The sequence below is a fragment of the Mustelus asterias genome, chromosome 8 (genome assembly GCF_964213995.1).
Source record: "Mustelus asterias chromosome 8, sMusAst1.hap1.1, whole genome shotgun sequence".
NCBI lineage: Eukaryota > Metazoa > Chordata > Chondrichthyes > Carcharhiniformes > Triakidae > Mustelus > Mustelus asterias.
Window position 1 is genome coordinate 121,714,395 of NC_135808.1, and position 23,351 is coordinate 121,737,745.

General features: G+C 42.1%; 1 protein-coding gene across 2 annotated transcripts in view; it reads right to left on the reverse strand.

Annotated features, from left to right (window-relative positions):
- Positions 1-7,503: 7,503 nt before the first annotated feature.
- The window catches only part of btbd8 (BTB domain containing 8), a 112,841-nt gene continuing 96,993 nt past the window's right edge, over positions 7,504-23,351 (reverse strand). For both annotated transcript variants that reach the window (XM_078218894.1, XM_078218893.1), the window contains exons 14-18: positions 21,529-22,246; positions 20,691-20,769; positions 16,788-16,927; positions 10,528-12,909; positions 7,504-8,435 (exon numbers count right to left, since the gene is read on the reverse strand). In XM_078218894.1, coding sequence (XP_078075020.1) covers positions 7,966-8,435; positions 10,528-12,909; positions 16,788-16,927; positions 20,691-20,769; positions 21,529-22,246 — 3,789 coding nt within the window. In that variant the 3' untranslated portion in view covers positions 7,504-7,965. The remainder of the gene's footprint in view (positions 8,436-10,527; positions 12,910-16,787; positions 16,928-20,690; positions 20,770-21,528; positions 22,247-23,351) is intronic.

The window sequence follows — 23,351 nt, forward strand, 5'->3', positions numbered from 1 at the left end:
CCTTCATAAAAGTATGCTGACTCCGTCTGATCCTGCACGGCTCTTTAAACACTCTGCTATAAAGTTCTTGATAATGGATTCGAGAATTTTCCCCACTCTCGATGTTAAGCTTACTGGTCTATAATTCTCGGTTTTCTCTCTACCTCTCTTTTAGAATATTGGAGTGACATTAGCTACCCTCCAATCTGCAGGGACTGTTCCAGAGTCTATAGAATCCTGGAAGATAACCACCAATGCATCTACTATTTCTAGAGCTACTTCCTGAAGTACTCTGGGATGTAGATCATCAGGCCCTGGGGATTTATCGGCCTTCAATCCCATCAACTTTCCCAGTACCATTTCTCTTCTAATATTGATCTCCCTCAGTTCTTCCCTCTCACTGAATCTTGCATTCTCCAACATTTCTGATATCTGATTTGTGTCCTCTTTTGTGAAGACAGAACCAAAGTATGTATTCAGTTGCTCGGCCATTTCTTTGTCCCCTCTTATCCATTCCCCCATTTCTGTCTGTAGGAGACCTACATTTGTCTTCACCAACCTCTTTCTCTTCACGTATCTATAGCAACTCTTAGTATCAGTCTTTATGTTCCTTGCAAGTTTTCGTACTGTATTTTCCCCTTCTTAATCAATCCCTTGGTCCTTCTTTGCTGAATTCCAAACTGCTCCCGATCCTCAGACTTATTATTTTTCTTGGCCAATCTGTATGCTTTTTCCTTACATCGGATACTCTCTCTAATTTCCTTTGTAAGCCATGGATTGGCCCTCGTACCCATTTTGCTTTTGTGCCAGACAGGAATAAACAGTTGCTGCAGTTCTTCCTGCGTTCCTTGAATGTTTGCCATTGTCTATCCACTGTCATCCCTTTCAGTAACTCTCCCCAATCTATCAAGGTCAACTCACGCCTCATATCCTCAGTTTCCTTCAAGATTCAGCACCCTAGTCTCCAAATCAACTACTTCACTCTCCATCGTGATAAAAAATTCTATAATGTTATGGTAGCTCATCCCCACGGGGTTTCATAGAACATAGAACATAGAACATTACAGCGCAGAACAGGCCCTTCGGCCCACGATGTTGCACCGACCAGTTAAAAAAAAACTGTACAGCGAGATTGGCAATGATTCCCTTCTCATTACACAATACCCAGTCTAAGATGGCCTGCTGTCTAGTTGGTTCCTCCACATACTGGGCAAGAAAACCATCCCATATACACTCCAAGAATTCCTCCTCTACGACATTGTGGCTAATTTGATTCGCCCAATTTATATGCAGATTAAAATCACCCATGATCACCGATATTCCCTTATCACATGCATCACTAATGTAATGTTTAATGCCATTCCCAACATCACCACTGGAGGTTGGGGGTCTATATATGACACCCACTAATAGTTTTTGGCCCTTGGTATTTTTCAACTCTACCCATACAGACTCCAGGTTGTCAGAGCCAATAGAAAGCATGGTTATATTACATAGAATGAAGTAGGATGAATAACCAAGAGGGCTGTCTCACAGTAAAGGGATGGAGAGCTGGTGGGTTTGCTGTGGAGTACTCAGAATATGTGCAATCATCAAGCATGGTTATTTACAAGCAAGTTGGATGCAGCCAGAGCAAGATAAACTAGCAGTAAATATTCTGCAGTTACGGGCTCGGTAATTTAAGTACTGTGCGTGCGCTCTGGATAAAAAGTTCTGCAGCAAGTCAGTAGTCCTCCCTCACAGTTTGTTAAGTAAGGACTCCATTCCCACCTCTCAGTTCCTCTGACTCAGTCAAATTTATTTCAATGAAGCAACCTTCCACACCAGCAGTATTTCAGAGTAGTCTTTTTACCCCTCAACTGAGGATTCCTCTCCACCAGAGTTGACAAGGCCCTCACCTGTCTCCACTACATTTCCTGCACTTCTGCTCTCACCTTGCCCTCCCTCCCAGAATGATAGGTTGCCCTTGTCCACACCTTCCACCTTACCAGCCTTTATATTCAACTGCAGGATTCTATGAAAAGATAGAATCATAGAATCCTACAGTGCAGAAGGAGGCCATTCAGCCCATTGGGTCAGAACCAACCACAATCCCATCCAGGCCCTATCCCCTAACCCCATGCATTTACCCTAGCTAGTCCTCCAACACTAAGGGACAATTTAGCATAGCCAATCCACCTAACCTGCACATCTTTGGTGTGTGGGAGGAAACCAGAGCACCTGGAAGAAACCCACGCAGACACGGGGAGACAGTGCCCCAAGCTGGGAATTGAACCTGGGTTCCAAGTGCTGGGAGGCAGCAGTGCTAACCACTGTGCCACCCGGGATTATTGGCTGCCATTTCTGCCACCTCCATCATGCTGCTGCTACCAAAAACATTTCACCTGCCCTCCTATTTCAGCATTCTGTGATACCCTAGTCCATGCTTCAATTGCCCCAACACCCAATCCCCTTCTCATTCAAATGCAGGAAATGTAACACTCTTGTACCTCTGTTCTCCTCACCATTCAAGGCTCCAAACACTCCAAGTATACTTCCAATTTAGTATACGGTATTGACTTCTCACAATGTGGTCTTCCCTACAGTGAGAAGAGCAAATGCAGATTGGGTGAGCCGCTTTGCAGAACACCTTCATGCAGTCCCCAAGAATGACCCTGACCTTTTCATGGCTGTTGTTACTTCTCCACCTTCTTGGTCCCTGACCTACTGCAGTTTACCAGCAAGGGTCAATGAAGAACAGCAACTGATCTTTCAATAAGGCACTCTACAGCCTTCTGGACTCACTGCACTCAAACATGTCAGACCATAAGCTCTTTCCCTTCACCAAGTTGTTTTCTTTTTTTTTGCATGCATTTTTCTCCTATGCCTTGTCATCTGTTCTAGGCATTTTTGTTTTTTGGTTCTTTTCTTGCCACATCACTATTTCCTTTGGCCCTGTGAGACTAACTCTGCTCTCAACCTCTCCTGTCTTCCTCCCCATCACAGATCTTCCTTTGTCCTTGTCCCACCCACCACTTTGTTCAAAACCTATTCCCAGTTCTGATGAAAGGCGATGGAACGGAAACATTATCTATTTCTCTCTCCAGAATTGCTGTCAGACCTGCAGAGTAAAAACAGAAAACGCTAAAAATATAAAGGGACGACTTGTTTTCCAAGCAGTGGACAGCAAAGGAAGTTCATCCACGATATAATCCACTGCCTTTTTACAAGAGAGTCATGTTTGTGCTAAATATGTCAGCAATGAATACAAGATGTAAGTAACATGAATTATTCCATTTCTTATCGCCTCATTTACCTAATAAAGTTAGTCGGATATGCACAAAACATATTGAACATTCTGATCTCTTTCAACTGTTTTCTGAAAATAAATTTTGCATTAAAATAATGACATCAGCACAAAATCTTGAGGAAATTAAAATCATGCAAGGCAATGTTACTAAAAATGAATTTATTGAAAATTGTGTTTGCATCCTTTACTTTAAAGATAAGCTACAAAATTACTAATAGATATTTGGACTGGACACCACAGGATCTGAAAATATACATCACTACATTTTTAAAAAAAACATCACATTAAATTCAATTTAAAAGTTGTTCATGTAAATAAACTCCTATCAAAACATTTTGTAATGCAGTTGAGGTACATTGGTTTTTCCATTGTTTACATTATACATTGCTACAATTTTTCTCCTTTCCCAAGAACATCTACTTGTGCCATTGTAAAATGTCAAACCCATGTGACCATTTTGCGTGTTTTTACGTAGCCAGCAATTAACAGGCTGGTCAATTCTATGTTAGGGTCTGATCCCATCCAAACTGCCTTTGCACACACACTTCCCACTGTTAGACATCAAAATCAGAAAAAAGGGAAGAACACATTTGAGGTACTTATAAAATCGCAGCAACTACGCTTATAGATACGAATATTGTGAAGGAGCAAACTGGGGGGTTATTTTGCATCAGCTGGACTCTTTTGCATCAAAATCTGTGTCTACCTAACTGCTGAAATGTTTTCCATTATAAAATTCCCATGTCCATTCATAACATGAACTGGCTATGCAAACTAGTCATGCTGGAATTGTGCCCTCCTGAGGTACAACAGTGCCAATGACAGGAGGATACATTAAAACAGTTTACATTGGCTATTCTCATCAAAAATGCAAATATATATAAAATTGGGACTGAACTGCATCTACATGTTTTAGTCTACATAACCTCCTTCTTCACCAGAAAGCTACATTGCAACATTACAGGAAGTCGTTTAGTGTATTTATAGAATTGTTCATACAAAGTGAACATATTACAAAATATGGGACTTTAGTGACAAGGTTTCGAATGATTCTATTAAATTTTAAATTGCAAAGTTAGAATAACTATAGCAGATACTAAATAAAATAGGGGCGGCACAGTGGTTAGCACTGCTGCCTCACAGTGCCAGGGACCCGGGCTCAATTCCAGCCTCGGGTCAGTCTGTGTGTGGAGTTTGCATGTTCTCCCCATGTCTGCGTGGGTTTCCTCCGGGTGCTCCAGTTTCCTCCCACAGTCCAAAGATGTGCGGGTTAGGTTGATTGGCTATGCTAAATTGTCCTAGTATCAGGGGATTAGCAGGGTAAATGTGTGACAGGAATAGGGTCTGGGTGGGAATGTGGTCGGTGCAGAACTGATCGACCGAAAGGCCTCCTTCTGCACTGTAGGGATTCCACGATTCGAGTTGGCATCTAAAATTTAATGTGCAACTTTTATAGAATTTTTCTCAAAAACATTTTTGATGCCTTTTTTCCAAGGATCCACAGAATTTAGGTGATGCAATAATTGGAAACTATCCCATGATCCAGTTTTTGTATTTAGAAACTGCATAGAAGATGAGGTTCAAAGCCAGTTTGTCAGACATCTGTTTTTGAATTTAGGAAACCTCCCGGGATGTCCAGTTCCTTCATAGAAGAGCATTTTACTGAGGTTTGCTAAAGCGGATATTCTTACAAGACCCTACTTAAGAGAATGGTCACTGTTTTTCGTTGCTAGCCTATTACCGTATGGGGAAAAAACACAAACCCTGTACCTTAGGTGATGCCAATTCGAAATGCATCACTTCATTTTCTATTTTGTAGTTTCTCCAAAGCACCAACATTTACCATATTTACAGACACTCACAGTAACCAGGATCAGGTGTTTCTCCAAAACAAAGAACAATGTGCATTTCTACAGAACTAACCTGTCCCTCAAGGTGCATCACGTGTGAACACCACAGATTGCACAATGCAAGTTCTCAACTTTGATTTACCACCCCCTTTGGAATGCAGTTCCAGGAAAAGTACCAAGTGTTATTTTCTTATTCCGAGGAGAAAAATAGTTGAGAAAAGTCGTCCCAAAACATTCTCATATTTCTTACCTGTTTTAAGGCTTCTGCATCTCATCCTTTGATTTGATTTATGTATTAGTATACAGTGAAAAGTATTGTTTCTTGCACGTTATACAGACAAAACATACCGTTCATATAAAAGGAACAAGAGAGTGCAGAATGTAATGCTACAGTCATAGGTAGGGTGTAGAGAAAGATCAACTTAATGCAAAATACGTCCATTCAAAATTCTAATGGCAGCAGGTTCTTGAGTCGGTTGGTACGACCAGCGGAAGAAGGTGGAAGAGAGAATGTCCGGGGTGCGTGGGGTCCTTAATTATACTGGCTGTTTTGCCGAGGCAACGGGAAGTGTAGACAGAGTCAATGGATGGGAGGCTGGTTTGCGTGATGGACTGGGCTTCGTTCACAACCTTTTGTAGTTCCTTGTGGTCTTGGGCAGAGCAGGAGCCATACCAAGCTGTGATACAACCAGAAAGAATGCTTTCTATGGTGCATCTGTAAAAGTTGGAGAGAGTCGCAGCTGACATGCCAAATTTCCTTAGTTTTCTGAGAAAGTAGAGATGTGGGAATGTTGTGCAAGGTGACAACATAAAGGGAATTGGGGGGGGGGGGGGGAAGAGAGAAGGGTGACATTTTTTGATTTGAAATGACTCGAGATATTCTACAACTGGGTGAATTTTGCAGATGGAACTTCTCCCTTACTTTCAAAACAAGGAACAGGAAAATACAAAACCGTCTGCAATCAAACTCTGAAGTTGATGCATTTCAGTATAATTGGTTAAGCAGCTTTTGAACCACAAAGATCCCTCAGGTCAAAATGCATACCTTTAGCATAACTATTAGCTTTTAAATGCAGGCTATCATCCAAAGATGTGCGGGTTAGGTTGATTGGACATGCTAAATTAACCTTTAGTGTCCCGGGATATGATAGGTTAGAGGGAGCAGCAGGGTAACTAAGCGGAGATAGGGCCTGAATGGGGTTGGTGTTGGTGCAGACTCGATGGGCCGAATGGCCTCCTTCTGCACTGTCGGGATTCTATGATTTCCTTTACAGCAGCATAGTGTGAACAAGGGCACACAGCATAATATTTTTCCATGTCTTATTAAGAATGCATTTAGTAAAAAGCATCAAGACCAGTTTAATGCTTGGGTAATAAATATTTTTATTGGTTAATTATTCATTCACATTTAAGTCTAAAGAGCAATCTAACTTTTTGGGTATAAAAGCTGGATCTCTGAACTGAAACTAGTTTGTTTGTATTGGTATGCAGGTGAGAAAATTTTGTCTTTTTGAAACTCGGGGACAATAAGTACAAGGAAAACGGGAAAGCTTTTTCTAACTGCGCACATGAACTGGTTCCCCCACATTGATCTAATTACACGATTAAACCATAGTATTTCAAAGACATTTCCAATTGTCCTTTCCACACGACTAGGTCCCGTTTAAGGGGAAGCTGGAGGGGCTTTTCTAAATCAAATCAGTGTGTTTGACCAAACACAGAAAAAGGCAATTTTAATAGCTCCTGTATAAATTGATTTAAAGTTAACCCTAGTCAATCTTCTAAACTTGGCCATACTAAATTGCCCCTTTGTGTCCAAAGATGTGTAGGTTAGATGGATTATCCATGGTAAATGTGTGGGTTTACAGGGATAGGGCGGTGGGGGGCGGAGAGGGTTTAGTAAGATACTCTGTCAGCGATTCGGTGGAGATTCAATGGGCCGAATGGGATTCTATGAATAATTTCCATCCAGTTTGTTTGAATGGTTTTTGATCTGGTCAAAACAAGTGACACGATAATAAAACTATGACCACCTCTCCGGATTTACATGATGCAAAACAAATCAACATTTTTTGAAAAGGTCAAGATTTGTTTTGGAAATCAAAACGATGGAGATTTTTGTGAAGCTTTTTTTTAGGGATGTGCTTCATGTTTGAAGGGTCTAGTTTATGTTGATTCAGCTGAGGATATCAAAATTATACCTACTGTGATAAAGAAAATTCCCATTTTGCTCTAACAAATCCACATTTTACAACCAGCCAGAAGCTGCCATGTATCCTGTAGTTTATTTTGTCAAAGAGGGAGTTAAACAAATGAGTTCAGATCCTGGTCCCAAGGAGATGTGGTATCAAAAAATCTCAAAAGTAAAAAAATAAAGTACCAGTTGCCATAGCTGTGCTGGATTCCAAAACAAGATTTTTCTTTACATAAGTAAACAGTTAAGAAAATTCCAACATCCTGGGATTTCTAAATTCTCTCCTTATTACCTAATGAGAGATTTTTTTTCCAGATGATTCATTCTTGAAAGTAATCAAATTGATTTTAGTTTCACTAACATGTTACATTAGGAAAATGAAAGTAAATTTACCTTCCAGTTTTAGGCCTTTGGACCAATAACTTAGAAAATTTTTATTATTTTTTTCCTGAGTGTCTCATAGAGATAAAGCAAATGTTATTATACAAAAACCCCTTCACAAACACCCTCCAAATGGCAATTTTGTAACAAAAAATTATATAAGTTTATTATCTACTGTCGCATCCAATAGTGATGCAATAAAACCTGGTCAAGCTACGAGACATAAAAATCCAATTCCGCTTGCACCCCAATGTATACAATTTAGAGGTTAGCTAGTGGTGGGTTTCCAGTTCTACAATTGTCCATTCCCCCTGTGGGGACACTGATTCTTCTGGGGAAAAACTAGCCACTGTAATGCTAGCTGTAGAGTCTTCTGACGGAGAGAGCAGTTCAGTCCATTTACATAGTGCCTCTTTCTCAACTGCAATTTTACCTTGAGTCTTGCAAGCATCTCTAGAAAGGAAGAGTGTTTGGTTGATAAGATACTGTGCTAGGTTGACATCTTCAGGTAGACAGTTAACAACCCCGCAATTTAGGTCCTGATCTCCAAGAAGCTGCTTCAGAAGTATCCAGTCTCTTTCCGCAAAGTGTTCATTTTCTTCTCGATGCTCCTGACTCACTTCTACCTCGGAGCTCCGTTCCATATCTTCAGTTATCTCCATCTCGTATATGGGAGAGAGGGTTTTTGAAGGGCGACGCTCAAATGTACAGCTTTGTGATCTGTCGCAATCAGCTAAGTTTCCTGAAACAATTCATAATACTAAACATTGTAAAAATTCCAATACTGAAAAACTTCAACTGGGGCTGCTGCAGAATATGGTGGAATATTTTGGTTAAAAGACTGATTGCAATAACGATTAATGAACTATAAAGCAGTTTCTGACGGACTTAAGGGCAGTAGCAGGATATAAGTTAATACAGGTTAACAGAGCGTGAACCAACAAAGTCACATGGCCAAATAAAAAGGTGCATGATCAAAGTAAAGGCATTAATGTAATCCAGTTAGTTAATCCAGAAACAAGTTGGTAGGGAAATCATAATGGGTGTTAAATATTGTACAAATGCGCTATGCATTCTTCTGAAACTCCTTATTTTCATACAGGCAGTCACTGGTATAAAATTGGTGAATTCTTACCTTTGCTACAACAGCAGAGAATTTTTGACAAACCTATTAAGTTGTTTCTTTTTTAAAAAAAAATCATTCAGGATACATGGGCATCGCTGACTGGCCAGCCAGCATTTATTGCCCATCACTAGTGGCCCTTGGATGGCATTTGAGAGTCAACCACATTGCTGTGGCTCTGGAGTCACATGTAGGCCAGACCAGGTAAAGACAGCAGATTTCCTTCCCTAAAAGGGCATTATTGAACCAGGTGGGCTTTTCTGGCAATCGACAATGGTTTCATGGCCATCAGTAGATTCTTAATTCAATAAAAATATCTGGAATTCAAATTCCACCAGCTGCCGTGGTGGGATTTGAACCCGGGTCCCCAGAACATTAGCTGAGCTTCCGGATTAATAGACTAGTGATAATACCACTAGGCCATCGCCTAATTTTGAACCAACTGATTCCAGTAAAAGGAAAAGACATCAAGTAGTTTTTATGGGTAATGCTGTAACGTTACTCCAGGTGATCCTTGTGGTACTATTTACTGGTCATCGATAATATTGTTCTCGTGATTCAGCTACTACTGAACGGATAAAAATGTGATTGGCTGGTTTAAAGTTCGGTTAAACCTCAATTTTAATTATTCTAATTGCAGGCATTATGGGCCATGTGCTAATGGTTTGTGCATTGGTTTAGTCTGATTTGGTGTTCTGTATTCTGCTACACACTCAAATATTTAAAAAAATTAAATAAAGATCAGGAAAATCTGATGCAGTTTATTAGGTTAGTAAACCAGTTAAAAGATCAACCATTCATCAAGCAAAAAAAAACTCAGCAAAAACCTTAACTGTCATTGCAAAGCAAACCAGAAAGCCAACAACATTGAAATACATTTGGCAGAACTTAACTTATTAGGAATACAAGCACAAATAATTTTAATTACATCCTGGACAAAACAAATACAGCATCCATAATACATTTTGCAGCCGGACAGTTACCTTAAACCTAATTAATTTTGATTTACAGAACTGTGTACAAGTACTGCTATTAACATTTCAGTGCAAATGTCGTTTAGCTTCACTTATCAATTGGCATAGTAACATTTTCCCACATGTCCTGAGACCACACCACTTTAATTTGTTCGAGTGTGAAAACACACTTACTTGCAACTCAGTCTTTGCAACTAGCTCTCTAAATCTAACACTTTGGCATTCCAAACTGCTTGAAGGGTTTGTGTTGGTCTGATCTCGCATGCCTAGCTGCGTAAATTCAATGTGCAATAGATCTCCAAGAAGGTCCACTTACCAGCATCTGGTTTAATACATTAAATACACATATCAAATACATGGTATTGGCTAAATGATTTTTAATGTCATACAGAGAAAACGGCCAGAGGATCCTGGAGTGCATGTTTTCTTTCAACAAGTCATTATAATTAGATATGAAATAACTTAAGCATTCAGTATTCATGCTAACGGTTACTGGAAAAAAATGTACATGTTCACGGTTAATAATACAAGGTGTACTCCCCACTTTTTACACCTCGAAAACCCTCCCCCCTTGACATTTTGTTTCGACTTAAAATTCCCCACAGTCCCACAAACTAAACTGATGTGGTCTTACTTTTATTCCCCTATGTTTGGACAACGTGGCACAGAAGATCAAGTGCTGTCTTCAGACCAAGTGGTTTCTGTTGGTATCAAAGGTTAATTACAGTATACATTACCTGCCAGCAAAGTATTATTAGTTTGCTCACTGGATGTTGAGTAGTACCCTTGCACATGCTCCTTATCCACGTTAGCTAAAAGCTCATTTGCATCAAGGTCGTCCTCGTGTACACTGGAAGAATGCCCTTTCTGGCAGAGATGCAAATGGCAGGGTCTTTCCTGAGGTCTATTGTCGTCATCTGCAGGCTGGGTATCATTTTTTTCAGGCAACATGTTACCCTTGTACTGGTTCTCGAGTACGCTTCCTTCCATCCAGTCTTTTTCTACGTGCTCATTTTGTCCTTCGCCAAGCGGTTCAGTAAAAAGATGGTCCGACACAGGTGCAGTACTGACACTTGTTGCCTGCTCCATTTCTGTTGAAGCAACCCGTGGCAATGCATCGTTAGCTAGCACGCTAGTTTCATCCACATCTACTGAAGGACTTGGACCTCTTGATTGCTTCTTGCCCTTCTCCACATGAGGCTGGCCACATACCAAAAAGTCATCATCAATTTCTAGTGAGTATCGCGAATAGTAAGTTCTCCCATAACGTTGGGGGCCACCCTCATGGGAACCACTGTCAAATACATCAGAGGGAGTCAGAGAATCGAAAGAGCAGGCAAGGGGACTTTCCGCTTCTCCTTCATCGGAACCCAACTCTTCACATTCATCCACAGACAGCAAAACAGAACGCTTGAAATTTGCAGCTGAAGAAAAGTTTGTGACCTCTGTCTCATTTTCAGTTACATCTTCAAAAGCCAGGTTGTCAATACCTTGAAAATGGTAGATGTCCTGGTCAGAAGGGGGCAGGGGAGGAGGAGCAGGGAGCGGGGAAGGGAAGATTTCTTCTGCATTCTCAATTTCTGACTTATCTTCTTCAGTCACTTCACATGAAGATGACAAGAGGTCGGAGACGGGATCTAATTTCTCACCAACAGGCACAGCGTCTTCCTCAGAGCCCCTTTCCACTGCTTTAATTCCTGGAGATATTCTGGGACAGTGATTACTTACTGATTCTCTCGTAATCGCACCTCGTGCCTTTCCCTGAGGCTCAATACCTTTCACTTTCACTTCTACTCTTAATCCAGTGTCATATTCCTTAAGTTCCTCTGGTGTGCTTGTGTCACTGCTACTTCTCCCGAGAAAGTCATGACATACAACCGTGCTGCACTTGGAAACACCCCGCCCATTCGATCCATCATCATCCTGGGAACCTCCAGCATCATAGTCCTCGGAATTGGGTTTTATATCATCTGATGATGTTGTTGCACTTCCAGTGTCTGTGTCTGGGCTTTGTTTTGGGAAAGATGCATCTGAAGCTGGAGAGACTTTAGTACCCAAGTTCCAAGATTCCACTAGCGGAGTTTCTGCAGACTCGTGACTTTCAGTGATCCCTGTCTCATCCATTTCTTTCGGTGAGTTTGACAGAACTTGGTTGACATCTTGTTTGATGCTACAATTTGCAGCATCGCTGGTTTGGCCAAATGAATGAGCAGACATTGTTGCATTGTTTAGTTCAAGTACATCCTTATTTAGAAGGGACCCTCCTTCATGCTCATCATTTGGCAAAAGATGATCAAATTTAACTATTATCGCACAATTACTTTCTCTTTGAAGAGGGCCTTCCTTTGTGCTGTCACCTCCATGAAACATTGGTAGCTTTGTTTCAGAAGATAGATCACTTGAGGATTCCTTATTTGCAGTTGATGAATGAGCTCGAGTGATCTGCAGATTTGACTTTAGCCCAATGTCTTCAGATGTTTCCTGTGTTATATGACCTTCAGAATTAAACACATTTGTCACAACTGAAGTGGCAGACGTGTGTTCTAATGTACAATGATTTGCCTTTTTACCAAGGCTAGATAGATTGTTTGAAAGCACATGGGTCAAAATCTGGTCTCCTCCTGCCAACTTGCTATCTCGTGAAGCAGCTGGTAACACTTCGGTATTCTGGCTATGTGCCGATTGATTATTTGCTCCCACTTGATCATTTTTTATCCGCGTTTCACTTTTCACATCGTGGCACGGAGAATTTGGAGCTGCCTTGTCATGACAGCTAGAGATGGATCTTTTCAGGCTAGAACTGGTCTTGTTTGTAGCTGCAAGCAGTTTAGTTGATGGCTTCCTTACATTGGGCAAAGATGTACTTTTCTCTTTCAGTGCAAATCTACTGGAATTAATAGGTGTCCTTGGGCTTGTGGTGCCAATTTGTGCCATTTTCCTTGTATTTGTCTTCACTGTAGTGGGGGCAGCTGCTTTCGCTGGTTTAGAGTGAGCTTTTGCAAGCATCTCGTTACCAATTGTTTTTTCACTGGTTGAAACTTTGGCCGCCTGCTTTGATGAGTCACTTCGGTCAGAAGCAGGGTCTGTTTTCTCCAAATTCACCGTCTCTCCTTTTGAATCTAGAATGACAAGAGAATGGTTAAAATTGTTAATGTGTATTACTGTCATGCTATACAGTTCTGAAAAAAATACATTTGAATTGCCACATCCACAAAAGGACAGCATAATGACCAAAAATGTTGCTCGTTAGAGCTCTGATGAAGGGTCACCCAGACTTGAAACATTGGTTCTACTCTCTCCACATATGCTTAAAGTTTATTTATTAATTAAAGTTTATTTATTAGTCACAAGTAAGGCTTACACTAACACTGCAATGACATTACTATGAAGTTCCCCTAGTCGCCACACTCTGGCACCTGTTCGGGTCAATGCATCTAACCAGCAAGTCTTTCAGACTGTTGGAGGGAACCGGAGCACTCGGAGGAAACCCACACAGACAGTGGCCCAAGCCGGGAATTGAACCCGGGTCCCTGGTGCTGTGAGGCAGCAGTGCAAACCACTGCGTCACCGTGCCGCCATGGCACAGTGTCAAGATGCTGTCATTCCCGCTGAGATTTTCCAGCATTTTCTGTCTTTGTCTACATCTACCCTATCAAAACCTTTCATAAATCTTCAAAAGACCTCTGTTAGGCGTTCTCAGTCAAAAAGTCTCATCTTGTTCAATTTTCCCTCTGATTGGTATATCCTCTCAGTACCACCCTATTACATATTTTCACTTTTTCCAGTCCCTTGATATCCTTTCTATAGTATGGAGCATTATGAATAGTTCTGGTCCATGTGCGTTCCAACCAAGGTTCAATACAAGAATGGCATGCCCTCTTTGCTTTTACAACCCCTCCAGAAATTAATCCCAGTGCCCTGTTTACTTTTTAAACATCACCGGTTTCAGGGATTTGAGTATCTGTACGCACAGATCCCTTTGCTCCTCGACACCATTAGGAAACTTATTTTCCAAGGAATATGTGGCCTCTTTTCTTACCAAAACAATGTTGCACCTCACACTTGCCTATATCACCATTCTTTTTTTTCCATTTATTAGATGTGTGGGTCAGTGACAAGGCCAACATTTCCTGCCCATTCCCCGATTGCTCTTGTGCTGAGTAGCTTGGTAGGCGATTTCAGAGGGCATTTAAGAGTCAACCACATTGCTAGGAGTTTGGAGTCACATGTAGGTCAGACCAGATAAGGGTGGCAGATTTCCTTCCTTAGAAGGAGCATGAGTGATCCGGATGGGTTTTTATAACAATCAACATTGGTTTCATGATCATTATTGACTTCAAACATCACCATCTGCCAAGGTGGGATTCGAACCCCAGTTCCCAAAGCAGTGCCCTCGATCTCTGGATTACTAGTCTAATTACATAAACATTACGTCACTGCCTCATTTGTCTGCTACATGCCTATTCCATAAGCTTTAATGTCTCCCTGTATACTTTCATAAACTAACACCTGCTAATTTGGAGCTGCCAGAAAATTGAAGCTTTGCTTCAGATGAGAATTTTAATCATTTGTAAATTGCATTTGCTCTTAAATTGAAATTTAATTAAAACAAAATCAATTATATAAATCATGAAATCAGACAAGTCAAAGAAGTCTTCAATTTCTAACATTTGTAGACTATTTAGCATGCAGTTCATTATTTCTAATTACATTGTCTCTTTATAAAAAAAAAAGAAATTCCTTTCAGGATGCAGGGTCCGTTGGGGCCACTGATTCATTGATCTGAGTAACTCGGTATGGTGGCAAGCACTGCTGCCCCACAGTGCCATGGACCAGGGTTCGATTCCCGGCTTGGGAATCGAACCCTGTCACACTGTCGGTGTGCAGTCTATCCGTTCTCCGTGTGTGTGTGTGAAGTCTGCACATTCTCCCTATGTCTGCGTGGGTTTCCTCCGGGTGCTTTGGTTTCCTCCCACCGTCCGAAAGACGTGCTGGTTAGGTGCATTGGCCATGCTAAATTCTCCCTCAGTGAACCTGAACAGGCACCAGAGTGTGGCGACCAGGGGATTTTCGCAGTAACTTCATTATAGTGTTAATGTAAGCCTATTTGTGACACTAATAAATAGATCAACTTTAAACTCTGTTAGCTCACCCAGGTGAGCCGTCTAGTTTTGAACCTGTTCTCACTCAGTGCTCAATACAACCACTGTACACATTTCTAGATTTAAAAATCACAATGCAGTCTAAATCAGCAACTAGGTTGGACTTCTCCCCTCGCTAGCACCACGGTCAACAACAAAGCACAGTCTGAGAATGGAACCAGTCTTCTGTTCCGACCAGCACTTGATCCATAAGAAACCCAAATTATTCGTGCACACAAATTTATTCAACGTGGACTTTTAATCATTAAAACAGTTTATTATGCTGTGCACAGAAATATTGGCTTGCGTATCCTCGCCAAAGGATATTAAACATTCAAGGAAAGGGATATGTTGAACAGCAAGATTAATTCACTGGACCTTCTCCAGAGAAGGTTAATGTGGTCTGAAAGCACTGCACGAGGATCATTGCAAAAAAAAAAATCAATGTTGAATGCTTTCGAATAGAGAAAACACTAATGAATTAGTTTGATACCACTTGCAAATAGGGAGCCATTATTTAGTACATGAGGCTTGTAAATGTTGATAAGCAGAGAAATGTGGGTGTTCTCATACACAAATCACAAAGTTAACAGTAAAGCAAGCTAGGGAGGCAAATGGTATGTCTTTTTGGTTCTTTTATTATTTATTAGTGTCACAGGTAGGCTTGTATTAACATTGCAATGAAGTTACTGTGAAAATCCCCCAGTCGCCACACTCCGGTGCCTGTTCGGGTACACTGAGGGAGAATTTAGCATGGCCAATGCACCTAACCAGCACGTCTTTCAGACTGTGGGAGGAAACCGAAGCACCCAGAGGAAACCCACGCAGAGACGGGGAGAACGTGCAAACTCCACACAGACAGTGACTCAAGCCGGGAATTGAACCCAGGTTCCTGGCGCTGTGAAGCAGCAGTGCTAACCACTGTGCCACCGTGCTGCTCCTATTGTTAACCTCTATTGCAAAGCGGTTGAAGAGCAAGAAGACATTGCTACAGCTGCACAGGATTTTGGTGAAACCACACCTGGAATTGTGTATAGTTTTGGTCTCCTTGCTCAAGGGAGTATATTTTTACCTTAGAAGTAATGCAACAAAGGTTCACTCGATTGATTCCCGGAATGAGAGGATTGTTGTATAGGAGAGCACGAGTACAATGGACTTGCTCTCTTTGGAGTTTAGAAAGCATGAGAGGTGACCTCATTGAAACAAACAAAATCCTTGCTGGTTCCTCTGGCCAAATAGTCTAAAACTTGGGGTCACGGTCTCAGGATATAAGATTAGCCATTCAGGACTGAGAAATTTCTTCACTCAGGAGCTGTGAATCTTTGAACATTCTCTATGTTCAGTCAGAGTATATTCCAGTCAGAGTATATTCAAGACAGATTGCCAAGACTTTGGAACACTGAAATAACAGTAAGGATAAGGAGATAGTGCAGAAAATTGGAGTTGGAATTGAAGGTAGAAGATCAGCCATGATATTGAGTGATGAATTGGGCCTGAGTGGATGCATTGTCTATTCCTATTTCTGATGTTCTTCACCAGATCAACATGCTGCTGTTATAAAGCAAAAACTAGGCTTGTGTAATCAATGATGACCCACCAACAAACCCTTAGATCAGCACAGATAGATTTTTGGTAAGAAGTTTAGCTGAAGGCGTCAACATGTTTAAGTGGCTTTGCTGGATTTGCTTGAGCAGTACTACAAAGCGTTCATTGATAGTTACATAATCAGGTTGTCACCACAAAGATTCTGATGAGTACACGAGATTTTGAGATGTAGATTTTGCAACGGCTGTTAGCCATTTAATTTTACAATTACCACACACAGAAAAAAAAAATCAGGGGAATATTCGTGGTACCTTTAGCTTTGCCTGCTGTCCCAGATGCACTCCTTGCTCTGTGCTGAACAAGTGAGTTACTGCTGCTATTCCGGGTTTTCTTCATATGAGCCGGTGACATTCCTTCATCTCTATTCAGTGCTCTCGGTTTGTTTGGCACACTACCAAAGAGACACAACAAAAGTCATTCCATATTCCCTTTCATGTCTTTGAAAAAGCACCAGCTATAAAAGCAGCAATTAAAGTAAAAAGTTTATTTATTAGTCACAAGTAAGGCTTACATCAACATTGCAATGAAGTTACTGTGAAAATCCCCTAGTCGCCACACTCTAGTGCCTGTTCGGGTACACTGAGGGAAAATTTAGCATGGCCAATGCACCTAACCAGCACATCTTTCAGACTGTGGGAGGAAACCGGAGCACCCGGAGGAAACCCACGCAGACACGGGGAGAATGTACAAACTCCACACAGACAGTGACCCAAGCCGGGAATTGAACCCGGGTCCCTGGCGCTGTGAAGCAGCAGTGCGAACCACTGTGCTGCTGTGCCGCCCAATCGAAGAATGAAATGTATGCAGATCAATTAGGTTCATCATGAGGACTACCGTAGGGCCTTAAACAGATTAAAACATAAGTTTATATAGACTGGTATCAGCCTGTTGGGTCAAAATGCGCTGTAGATATTTTATCAACAACCATGTTTTTTCCAACACTGACTGGAGAGACACAATCCGATCAATGACAGTACCGAGTGAAATTAAAAAGTTAGTGGCAATCTTAAAATAAATTGAGTTCAAAGGTTTGCTTGCAAGTTAAAGATGACGATTCATGTTAAAACAGATCAGGTGTAGGTCACAATATTTCTTTTCCCAAATTATTTAATTTATATTTCAATTTCACAGTTTATAGGTTTTGTGTTATAGTATGGCTGATTTAATTAATAGTTGCTTCTTGTGCTCGTTTCTTTGTCGCCTTGTTTGAACTCCCGTAAAGAGGGGAATACAATCCAAAGCAACAGTTGCATTCTACCACCTTATACCAGTGACTAACAAGTTAGCACAAAAGGCTGCACAACTAGTCCTGTTTTCACTTGACATCCATACATTTTCCATAGGGATAACTGAATGGAGAGGAGAGCAGAAGACCATGGCCAATTCTATTCCTTCCTCACCTAGGGAATTTTTGAAGTTCTGGATAATGGTCTCCATACTGTTGAATCCAGCCCGATAGAGGACCTTGTCGTTTTTGATTCGTCCGGACATCAAATTATGATGGACCTCGGTTGTCTTTGATGGCAGCGTTCCCAAGCTGATGTGCCACCTATGGCAGACCCAGGATTCTGTGCCACGCAGCAGGCTGGCAAAGACAATGGCCTGGGAGAGTTTGATTTTAGTCTCCAGCTTAATGCCATGCTGCACCCAGACGGTGCATGGGAGTCGGTGGTTGGCAGAGTTTGCTTTCTGGATGTGGGCACAGATATCTCCGTTGCTCCTGGAGAGCACATTACAAAACAGGGAATTGTTCCCCAGCCTGGAGACTGGTGCCATCAACGTTCTGGTGCTTCGTTGCGTACGCCTGATGCTGGCTGAAACATAGGCCAGAATTTTCCAGCCATTCATGCCCCACCGATGCTGCAAGTGAGGATGGCGAATTTGGCACTTAGCCAAACCTCTGTTCGGTGCAGGGACCAGAAAACCCTGCTGGCACGAATGGCCAGAAAATTCAACCCGTCGTCTCAGTCTTGGAGACCAAACTTTTTGGTGGAATTCAGGAATTTGTTTGCCATAGTCTGGGTGATTACAGAATGCCCAAGCAGATCCGCATTGGGGATCTGTCTCAGGGAAAACCACATTCAGGCGATCAGTATAAAATATGTCTTAAACTTCTATATTGCAGACCACCTTCCTTGGGAAAACACTGCAATCGATCAGGTGGAGGCAACACCGAAATTTGGGTCAGGGTGTTTAGAGGACCATCCATTCCAATCCTGCAACATCTGAGGTGGCACAACTGGAAGAGACCATTTTCCACCCTCCCAGCCTCAAGAAGTGACATTGTTTTGGGATCACACTGTGGCAGGGGGGCATTATCATTACATTTCCTCCTCCATTTCTCTGCAATCTTTGACCGATCACCCACATCACCTTCCTCCAGCGAGTTCCATGAGGCTGCACTGACGTGGCTCCATCACCCATCTGATTGGAGTTTCTCCAGCTTCACTTCCTAACCCCATACTAATACCTCTCTTGTGTCCCCCCAAAATTCTCTGTTTGACTGAAAGGTAATCCTTGGCAACAGCTTTCACCGTGTATCCACATTTACCCTGACAGCCTCTGAACCATTTCTTTCAAGCTTTCCAGCCTGTGTGTTGGAAGGGTGCGCATTCAACATCCAGCCCTGAATGAACCTCCAGATAAACAGTGGGAAGACTAAATCCATCAGCTGTGCACCCCTGCAATAAACCAGTGCCCTCAACACAGACTTCATCCCCTTTCCCAGCTATCTCAAGTTAATGCAGAAGCTTCACAATGCTGGCATCTTATTCAACCCCATATTCTGCCCATCAGCCCACTACCAACACTTACTCACCTCCAACACAGACCCATAAACCTTCATGTCTTAGTCATAAAGAATTAACTATGCCCACGCACTACTCTGCTCCTGTAAAACACTGTTTATTCTAAACTTCAAGTGCTGCTCATGTATTACCCATCCTCCCTGAAAAACCTGGACCTTCTACACACCCAATTCAAAATTCTCAAATTTATCAATTCTTTCACTGCTTTGCCCCAATCTCCCTCTCTAATCTCCGTCCAGAGTTCAAGCATAACTCTGTTCTTCTGACCCTAGTTTCTATGTTGCTGCTGACAAATAACTGTTTGAACATACGGTCCACAGTTTAAGCCAATTAGTTTTCCAGTACTCTCTTATCGGAGATATAATCGGATTTTTTTTTAAATTTAAAAAGTACTTCTGCGACTACTGGAATTAAATCTATGTTTCCAAGAGATTGAACATGACCTTGTCAGCGATGAACAAATTTAGCACACTGCCTTCTACAGGACATTTGAGACCTGCAGGGCAAATACCATCCCCTTAACCATCTACAGTGACAAATCTTTACTGAGACATGCAACTCCACATCAAATCATGAACAGAAAACAAAACAGAGAGGAGAGAGCTGAGACTTACCGTGCTGTAAAAAATATTTAACATTAGAGTAGATAGGTTGCATGGATCTATCTGCATGTGTGCAAGTGTATGTGCGTGTACCATGTCAAACACAACTTCACTCCCTTCATGCGTTTCATTGTCAAGTCTCTTGCGAGATTGCCATTAACAGAACAGTTTGAGGGAGCCAGGGAAACCTGGGCAGCAATTCCTAAATCCTAAGTTTAACTGCACGTGTGTGTTCACTGGAGGTTACTGTCCAATTTGCACTTTAGAATTGGGTGCATGCCAATAACCTCACAGGTTACTCTTGCCGCAAAATGTGAGTCACGGTTAATAATCCTCGATCAGAAGTACAGCAATACAGTAGAGGGCGCCACATCTACAAATCAGATTCAATTTACATACCTGAATGTGGCCTTGTTTACGTTGAATAATTGCCTTCAATAATTCTCGTTTTAATCTCTACATCTGAAGTTCAGTAATACTGTAATCATTCAGGATAGAAGTTGCTTTCTACTTTACGATGCTATTCAAGTATGGTTAACCAATGCAGGTTTGATGGCCCGCCCCTGTGATGTAACATACTATGATTCAAAGTGCTTGGATTCCTAATATTGCAGTATTAACTAGGGCAACATTTCTCACAGCAGCAACTTCTAACATTGATGCTTAAGATCCCATCAGTGCCGTGAGAGAGAGGAATGAAATTTTAAGTAGTGACCTATATTCACATATCAAAATCATTGCTCACCTATTCGAAAGAGGTCTACTAGTTTTCATTGCTGCAGCAGGCGTCTTGGTCACTTTGATGACACTTGCTGGCCGACTAACTGCAAGGCAGTAAAAAAAAAAGTTATATTTAAACATACAACTGCTCACAGATATGAAGGTATGAAATTAGAAGAGAAAGCCAACACGTGGGAGCGTATGCATTTTATCCCAGCCCTTGTAAAAAGCTTTAAAAATAATGGAGGCCTTAGATCCCCGATTGGAGGGATTAAAGTTAAAATCCCAGCTCTCAATTAAGTAAGCTTAATTTGACACAGCACGCTGACTATTGGAGCAAGCATACTAGAGAGAAAGATTTGGTTTGGGTTGGTGAGGAGTGGGGCCGGGCAGAAGGAGGAAATGATAATAAAGCAAAGATACACCATGCAGGCTTTTCAAGTACTTCTCACTGTACAGTTCATACCCAAGAGATCCTCTTCATCCTGAAGCCTAGCAGCGTAGAGTAATAGAATCCCTATAGTGCAGGAGGCGGCCATTCGGCCCATCGAGCCTACACCGACAACAATCTCACCCAGGCCTTATCTCTGTAACCCCACGTATTTACCCTGCTAATGCCCCTGACACTAAGGGGCAATTTAGCAAGGCCAATCCACTTAACCCGTGCATCTGTGTGACTGTGGGAGGAAACCTGAGCAAACCCATGCAGACACGGGCAAAACTTGCAGTCTACACCAAGTGGGCAGTCACCCAAGGCTGGAATTGAACTCCCTGGGGCTGAGGCAGCTGTGCTAACCACTGTGCCGCATACTCGTGGAAAAGGAGAAACAGGGAGGATGGAAGTAATAATTCATCACACAAACCTGCAGACTTCTGGTTTAACGGGTTCTTTGCCGTCTCCTTTGCAGCATTTTCAACAGGACTATTTACAAATGGCATTTTCTTGCCACGGAAGTTTACTTCCACTGCATTCCCCTCTTGTAATCCAGTGGAATGTGCACTTGTGCCCACAGCAGCATCCTTGTTTGAAAGTTCCAGCTTGTCAGAGTTCCACTTGTTCCCATGTTTCTCTGCCTGTGACGTTTCAGTCTGCGGCGGGACGGTTTTCTTTGCGGGTTTTCCTAGCTTTGCCTGCAGACTGGGAGAACTGAGAGATACTTTGGGTCGTGCACCCGTATTGGCTTTGCCATCCTGCCCGCAGCCCTCTCTGCTGCTCACTGTCGAACCCACACCGTCAGGGCACGCTTTCACTTTACCGACAATGCTCTCACTTTTTGCCTTGGCTTCAAGTCTGGTTTTTGCAGGGGTGTTCACCTTCGTCAAGGTGCTTCTTTCGTTCGCTTTCCCAATTTTTGGCGCTTTGTCATTTGCTTTTTTAACGTCCTTTCCTTTTGCTTCACCTTTCCTCAAAGCTCCAGCTGACAGGCGTCCATTTGCTGTGTGCAACGAACCTTCAGACTTCATTCTTGAAGCAGCAGTTAATTTAGATACAACTGTATTTGTTGACAGCAGCCTTCCTTTTCTAGACACCTGCTCCACCAGGTCAAATGGAGGAAGATCGAGTAGAGGACGTTTCTTTTGCTGTTAAGAGATGAAGGTTAAAGTATAATGTTCTCCAAGAAGATATTTACGAGCGATGTGCTATTTACAATTTTTTTTTTTTAAGTTCAGCAAGTAGTCTCACAACACATCAGATGAAGAAGGAGCAGCGCTCCAAAAGCACGTGCTACCAAATAAACGGACTTTAACCTGGTGTTGTGAGACTACTTACTGTGCCTACCCCAGTCCAACGGCGGCAACTCCACATTTTCTAAGTTGGCATGAGGAAATATTGAGTTTACACTTTTAGATTTACAGCTACAGTTCTAAGTGGACCCTGCTTACATTTGCAATTTGAAAATATAAAGTGGTATATTAATTTGATGTCCAGTTCAGAAATTGCATGGGCAAAACATACAAGAAAATAATAGCAGCTTTGTGATCATTTAAGAACATAATAAGAACATAAGAAATAGGAGCAGGGGTAGGCCATCTGGCCCTTCGAGCCTGCCCCGCCATTCAACAAGATCATGGCTGATCTGAAGCGAATCAGTTCCACTTACCCGCCTGCTCCCCATAACCCCTAATTCCCTTATCGATCAGAAAACTATCTACCCGCGATTTAAACATATTCAACGAGGAAGCCTCCACCACTTCAATGGGCAGAGAATTCCAGAGATTCACTACCCTCTGAGAGAAGAAGTTCCCCCTCAACTCTGTTCTGAACCGGCCCCCCCTTATTTTGAGGCTGTGCCCTCTAGTTCTGGTTTCCCTTCTAAGTGGAAAGAATCTCTCCACCTCTACCCTATCCAGCCCCTTCATTATCTTATATGTCTCTATACGATCACCCCTCATCCTTCTAAACTCCGAGTACAGACCCAATCTGTTTAGTCTCTCCTCATAAGCCACACCCCTCATCTCCGGTATCAACCTGGTGAACCTTCTCTGCACTACCTCCAAGGCCAATATATCCTTTCACAAATAAGGGGACCAAAACTGCACACAGTACTCCAGTTGCGGCCTCACCAGTGCCTTGTACAGTTGCAGCAAGACCTCCCTGCTTTTATATTCTATCCCCCTCGCGATAAAGGCCAACATTCCATTCGCCTTCTTGATCACCTGTTGCACCTGCAGACTGAGTTTTTGC